At 50.4% G+C, this 7,204-nt stretch overlaps 1 protein-coding gene across 1 annotated transcript; it reads right to left on the bottom strand.

Annotated features, from left to right (window-relative positions):
- PFICI_10742 (Ammonium transporter 1) lies at positions 1 to 1,659 on the bottom strand (the record flags this gene model as incomplete). Its single annotated transcript, XM_007839323.1, has 4 exons — positions 1 to 352; positions 406 to 1,083; positions 1,150 to 1,472; positions 1,570 to 1,659. 4 exons carry the CDS (start codon positions 1,657 to 1,659, stop codon positions 1 to 3), a joined length of 1,443 nt encoding a protein of 480 aa, XP_007837514.1.
- Positions 1,660 to 7,204: the final 5,545 nt, after the last annotated feature.

Raw genomic sequence — 7,204 nt, 5'->3', positions numbered from 1 at the left:
TTAGACGGTTTCGGTAGGGCTCTTCTCGCCATTCTTGAGAGTCTGGCTGTGGTGCTCGGCAGTGAAGGACTCGCCCGCACTGATATCACTGGTGTGACGCTGGAGCTCAACGTAGTCGTAGGCAAACTCTCCAAGCTGGCCATCATCGAGACCAATCTCCTCCTCCTCGGGGCTAACGCGAAGGCTCAAGCCAGGAACCAAGTTCATGAGGAACAGGATCAGGCAAGTCATAACGAACGAGTACGAAAAGCCGGCGACGGAGTCGGCAAGCTGATAGCCGAGCTGGATCCAGTTGTGGTTGACCCAGCCACCAGGGATGACGCTGAAGCCATCGAGGTGAGTAATGTAATCGCTATGAGAGAGTTAGTGCCGATTCGCTCCAGAAAAAGTGCTGGTATAACTTACGCAGCAAAGAAGGCAGTGCAAATGTTGCCGAGGATACCACCAATGCCGTGAACAGCAAAGATATCAAGAGCATCGTCAATGCCAATCAAGAACTTGAGCTTGGTGGCAAGATTGCATCCAACACCACCAACCACACCGAAGACAACAGCAGCCCAGGGAGCAACGTAACCAGAGCCAGGGGTAATGGCAACAAGGCCGGCGACAGCACCAGAGCAGAAACCAACGGCAGACCACTTCTTCTCCAGACGGTAGTCGAGAATGGACCAGGTGATGCCACCGACTGAGGCAGCAATGTGAGTGACCATGCAGGCCATAACGGCACGCAGGTTAGCGGCAAGGGCAGAGCCGCCGTTGAAACCAAACCAGCCTACCCACAGGAACACAGTGCCGAGAATGACGTGAGTCACATTGTGAGGTCGGTAAGGAAGACCAGCAGCCTTGGAGTAGCCAGTTCGCTTGCCGAGCATAAGAGAGTAGGCGAGAGCGGCAGCACCCGAGGAAATGTGGACGGGTGTGCCACCGGCGAAATCGAGACCACCCATGATGAAGGACCAACCAGTCGAGTTCCATGTCCAGTAAGCAATGGGATCGTAAACGATGGTAGACCAGATGAACATGAACACAATGCAAGGAAGCATGCGGGCACGATCAACGGCAGCACCAATGGCGAGAGCAGGGCTGGGTATTTTGTTAGTTGCTTTTGCCCAGATGTAGTGATGCAGTCGGTGATCAGATCCAACTTACGTGATGGCAGCGAACATGCCCTGGAAAAGACAAAAGAGAATATCCGGGACCTTTGAGCTACCAACCGAGGGGGCTGCAAGGGTGTCCTTGAGGCCAAAGTTGTCGAGGTTACCGATGAAGGGGTTGTTTCCGGTGTGTGTAAAAGCCAAACTATAGCCCCAGAAGAACCATTGGAACATGATCAGGGCCACCGACATCATCGATAGCCATATCAGAGAAAGGGCAGACTTGCGACGAGCAAGACCCGAGTAGAAGAACCCGACACCGGGAATCATGAGAAGCACGAGTGCAGAGGATGTCATGATCCAAGCGAAATCACCGCTCTGTGAGTACCTTGTTAGCTGAGTTTCCCGCTGCCTGTTCCATCCGGAATAGTTGCGTGTTATCGTGATAATACAGATTGACCATGATATAGCATACCTCATAGTAGACATTCAAGTCCTCGGTGAGCGAGTCACCACCCGTTGGGATGGTGCCATTGTATTCCTCGACATAGAGACCGGCCGACATCTTGTCAAGCAGTTGTTAAGGCGTGGGAAGAAATTGGGACGCCGGAGGTAGCGCTAAGCACGACCTTACTTGACACTTGCTCAAGGTGTCGTTTGCTTCACAACGACTCGATATATACCTAGTAGCCGTGGAAAAGAAGAAAGGAGGGCGAGTAAAGTCAGCACTTGTCCGGCTTGGGGGGAGGGTATGTAGGCTAAATATGATCAGAGACAAGCTGGAGCTTCCCGCCCATCAACAGTCGCCGGGCTGGAACAGAGGTACCAAGAAGTTAAGAGTAGCAATGGGGCCATCCTCTTGCCAGGGTCGCGTCCGCGGCGGCTTGGAGGGATACATTCCAATCTGCTGGGCATCATAGTACGAAAAATACATGGTAGTGGTAGTACACAGTAGCATTATGGTATGGTGCGAGAGTCGGACGGACGAGGGACTACGGACCCCCCCTGCTTGCATGGGGGACCCCCCATAAGGCCCTTGTTGCTTGGCAGAATTGACCATTGGCACTAGCAGGTGGATCCCGATATGACCATAAAGAGAAACGGTCCTCCGGGCGCTGCTGCTGCTGCTTGCTCCTCCCAGTGCTGCAGTGCTGCTAGAGCTACTGCAGGGCCTGTGTACCTGCAAGCTAAGACGAGTATGACTGGCAGAATGCCGCAACTCGTCAAACGTGCGTATTTTGTAGTGGTGCTATCCCAAGGCTCGACCGGACAGCCAGGTTGACAAGCTATTCGGCTTGGCAGACGTGGACTCGAGCAGTGTGGTGCATCGGGCGCTTGGGGTAAAGATGTTCACGGGGGACACTTGACCTGAGCGAGAGGGTGCGAGCAACACGGCCACGGCTGATGCCAGGCCAAGAGAATTTTTCTTGAAGGTTTCTAGGCATCTCACGGCATCGATCATGTCTCAAACGGGGGGCGGGGGTTGAGCTTCAGATAAGGAAATCTTGATACGTACAGAAATCTGGGAGAGGCGCCGTTAGTGTCCAGCTATCTTACCAACGTTTGGTAGCACATCCAATCGTGGCGCGGGAAGCCGACGAGATCGGAAGCCTTCGATCCCCATTCGTCCTCGAATAAAACTATAGTATTACGATGTTGACCCAGGCCAGGTGCGCTTCGGGGCATGAATCCTTCGATGTAGGCGTCCGAGAATCGACCGTCACACTCCGCTAGAGCTGAACTATGACCATGCGGCACAGACAAGATGGGCAGAGATGCCGGAAGAAACGACGAGGCTCCGTGTGAACACCACTTGTTGAATAATGTTTGCCCAGGTACCTAGGCTCGTCGGGTATTCATCAAATTGTCCATGCATTTGCTGGCCCTGCATCCGCACACCGTCCCGGGCCATTTTTGGCCTGAGTGAGCCCTATGCAGTAAATCTCAATTCAGAGTTTGAGACACGTAGGGTGTGTTCGAACGGAGATGCCTGCGGGGAACTTAAAAGGCTGCAGAAGCTGAACGACGACTAGGTTTGTGTTACATGACGAGCTTACCGCATCGCACGTATCCGAAAGTGGAAGCTTAACTCGAAGTGGTAACTCAGAGTCTGGATGCAGAAGAAATAAGCCAACGCAAGGAGAGGATACCTAATTATGATATATTTTCTGCAGCGAAATCAAATTTAAGAATTCTTGATCCTACACCGTTTGATGTGGTGCGGTTATTTAGCTTACACAGCATGGTCAGTCGGTAAGGTAAAATCAAAGTTTTCAGTCACAGGTGCCATATGCAGCTCTGACATGAGCCCCAGAGCAAAGTCAAAGACGTGATGGTGGGCTTGAGCCTCTTGAGACGATCATGACATACCCCGCGCAGCGCAGACACGCATTGCGTGTAACGGTTAGTGGAGCGACGCAAGGTTATTACTATATACTAGTGACGCGTGACGCAGGGATTCAGGACATCTAGAAGTCGCGGTGACGGCTCAAAAAGCAATACTCAGCAGGTCTGGCACATCTGCCATGTGAGCTTTCAAACGCGAAAAGCAAACACGAAAATACTACATTTAGGTGGGAGTTATGGATTATGCGTACACGCTGATTCCTAAGAAAAAGTCCTCGGCGGCCATCCGACGATGGTGGGGCAGTGCTGCTGCTCCACCAAAGTCCACTTGACAATCCCCAAGAAGTTCAACTTCATTTCTTAATTTTTCCCGCTCAATCGCCATGAATGGATGAACAATGGTGAAACAAAGCAGTAAGTCTAGACGTTTCTTGATCCAAGTAGTACGGGGATTTTCTCTATAGCATATTTTTATATATCGATAACCCAGATAATACCATTACGCCGTCGTGTATAATGTTTCAAGCCCTTGAAGCTAGGGTAGCTACCGAATGCTTTGTACTTGATCTGGGATTATACCAAATTGACACATACCCTCTGTCGCTAGGATTGGCTTGAGTCGCCCCAAAACGAAGTGCGTATTCATCCTTGGATCCTCAAATAATGGAGGCAATAGGCCACACCAGCATACTCATGGAGTCAAGGGTTGAACTATTGGTTTTCTGGCCACATGGTAAGTGACTGTTGGGCGAACGTGGCTAGCCAGCCGGCTGTATTCTTTGCGTCAAATAGGGCGATTACACAAGTGTTCCTACCGTTGTTCGATTCCATAGTAGTATTAATCTCCATCTATATTCATCAAAAAGTTGTCGTCCGCGCCAAATATCTTTTTTTTTCCCTCCCTATCGTTTCACATCCCAAGCAAAGTCGACTTGCCTGGCCTGCCTAGGGTCATGGCAAGACGAGCTTTGCATTTCGGTAAGCCGCCAAGCTTCCCGGGATCCACTAGACGTAGAGATAAGAAAAACCAAGAACCAATAGCAGACGACGCTGCATAAGCCGGGGCGAATGGGCCTGGGCAATTGGACCAGGACCCTAGAAACAAAGTAGCAGCCCATTGAGACACCTTCATTCGTCTCGAATCCTCATTGCTCCTCTCCTCGCTTACCTGTTAGGTAGAGGAGCGGACAAGGACGCGGAAGATGTACCTACTCAACCAGCAAAACACCTTTCTCGAAACAGTGACCGATTTCCGATGCGACTTCCCGTGGGTCTGAACAAATGCAGCGCGTGCTGTGTGTGCTGTGTGTACATTAGTCACAGGCGCTCAGGGCAGCCGACAAGAGTCTGTTCGCTGTAGGCGCACTGCTTTCTCCAGGATAGCTTCAAGGAAGTATATGTACGCACGGCAAGGCACGTCTCCCGGACCTACTGTACAGCATACACGTGGATCTCGTTTGGTCATAACGTACATTATTCCGCGTTTCAAACTGTTCAATCTTTGATCATTCTGGGGACTTTTGTGATCTTCGGCGTAGATGGCGGGCGGCATGGCGTATGCATGAGATACACCTATCAGCCGACAGACCTACATACCTACCCACTGGGCAGCGACTTTTGAATCCCGACAGCATATGATCAGGGCAAACGGCGCGCGAGGCACTATGGCGTGTGGATTTAGTGGAAAGAAACTGGTCAACAAAACCACAACTTGGCGGCAAGCACGGCAGGTTTTGTAGGCATCTTGTAATTGGAGGGGGCGAAAGAGAAACCCGACAACTACTAGAGTAGAACGGAATTAAGCAGAGGCATAAGTCTTCTCATCGATGTTGTTTATACCTCACTCGTACCCGTGGGCTTTGATTTTCCTAGGCGGCCAATGTTGCTCGTCGTACGTACCTTAATGTACCTTATTCAGGGGCCCGCTGGCGCCGATACCTCAATGTCGCCTCTCCAAGCTCTCGCCCGGCGGCCCGGCGAGCTGGTCCCTCTCAATCTCGCGCACGACACGGGGAAATCGATCTCAATTTCCTACTTTTCCATGCAACCCGTTGATTCTAATGGCGCACTGTTTGCAACAAATCTAGACATGTCGTTGAAGATTGATATAAGCCTCTTTTCCATTAAGTAATGGTTACCACTCCTTCTGCCCTACGATCTGCTTTACCATGAAACTCTGTACGTAATACCCGAAACGGGACCCTTCACCCACGCGCTACCTTTAAGATAGGTGATTTTAGTTGCTGCCAGTGACCAGTGACCAGTCTGTCGGGATCGTTGGTCTTATCTCGACACATATGCGGTTGTTTCCCACACGAAAATCAGCCGCAGCAGCAGCACACCATCAAGCCTACCAAGAAGAACCCACACCCCCTTTCGACCAGAACACCCACAAGAAAGTCTTTGGGGAAGTTGGGCAAAAGCGTGTGTGTTGGAATCATGCTCGCTTTCTTTGGTGCTTGCTTAGCTCCCGCCGACCGTCACACTGGCCAATTTCGAGAATGAAGCCCACCTGTTGATGGATTTCACTAGCGTCAAGACAGGGTGCCTGTCCGTCGAATGATAGACTTGATCTTGCCCAAAAGAATGATTTGATCTTGCAGGGGACCGTTCGCTTTTCATAGATTAGATACTTCGTACAAGGCATGGTCATTTTTTCAGTTTTGCGCTCGAGCGCTGATTGGCTTCCAGGCATTTGACTGTTCAAAATTATTACCACATCGTATTTGTTGTTTTCTAACCTGGCCACATGCCGGCAAGGTCGGCCGTTCGGCTGGGTAGAGTGCACCGGTTACGCGGCTCCTGTGCGGTGCGACTCTCTGGCCATGACTGTTGGTATGCTGTGGCCGATATCGTCTGCATGTTTTTGGATGCAAAGATGGTCTTGTCCTCAGGAATATTGACCGATGCTTGGAAGCAACCTAAGCCCCAGGAACCGCTTATTTAGCTCCTGACCGTCCCTGACCGCGAGTCAATCAAGAGACAATATCTCTCTGTGCCATTATTCAGGCCGTGGTCTTTGCAATAACTGAGTGCTGATCAGGGTCAACTAAACCTATGCGTGCTTAGTCGCAACGTAAAACTATGGTACCTATGCACCCCAGAGAGAATCTATGTCGATCAAGGAGCCGCCGAATCTGACGATCACAGAGCCGGACGTGAACTCAAGTTAGTTAATAGAAGAGAATCCAGACGGCTACAAATTGTCACGCTTTCCATCTGGCCGTACCTCCAGTCCATCGCCATTTTGCTGTAATTTTTCAAGGGTGGGTATACATGGCCAGCGACTGCGCGCCACATCTACCACCTGGTCAGAGAACTAATTCCATAAGAAAAGTAATTGTGATATAATCCAAGGAATACGCTACCAAAGCGAAGCGAGCTGAGTGGTCGAGGCTGGCCATATATACAAGAGTATGACTTGGGAATTCAGAAGACGTACTTCCTATATTCTCTCTAATTTCACTCTAGAAGTATGAAGAATGGCCAAGGGAAACTCTTTTTGCCCGCTGCGAGCAAGAAAAGAAAAGAAACAAAAGCAACTCTAATAGTAGAAGACAATATCCCTCGTGGTGCGACAACTGAGCAACTGTACCAAATATTGGGTTGGCGTGCAAGTTCTGTCTCTCATTACAATTTGCCTACTTCAATCGCCGTTGGATAGTGTGAAACCCGGCCAAAGGAGTGTTGGGGAAGCTTGATGTGATAGAAAACGACAAACATTATATCACACTATATATGCTGCCTTACTGAATTTCTGGACT

The sequence above is a fragment of the Pestalotiopsis fici genome, assembly GCF_000516985.1.
Source record: "Pestalotiopsis fici W106-1 unplaced genomic scaffold PFICI_Scf_8, whole genome shotgun sequence".
NCBI classification, from domain to species: domain Eukaryota; kingdom Fungi; phylum Ascomycota; class Sordariomycetes; order Amphisphaeriales; family Sporocadaceae; genus Pestalotiopsis; species Pestalotiopsis fici.
Note: the sequence above shows the minus strand (reverse complement) of the source record. Positions and strands in the feature narration are given on the sequence as shown.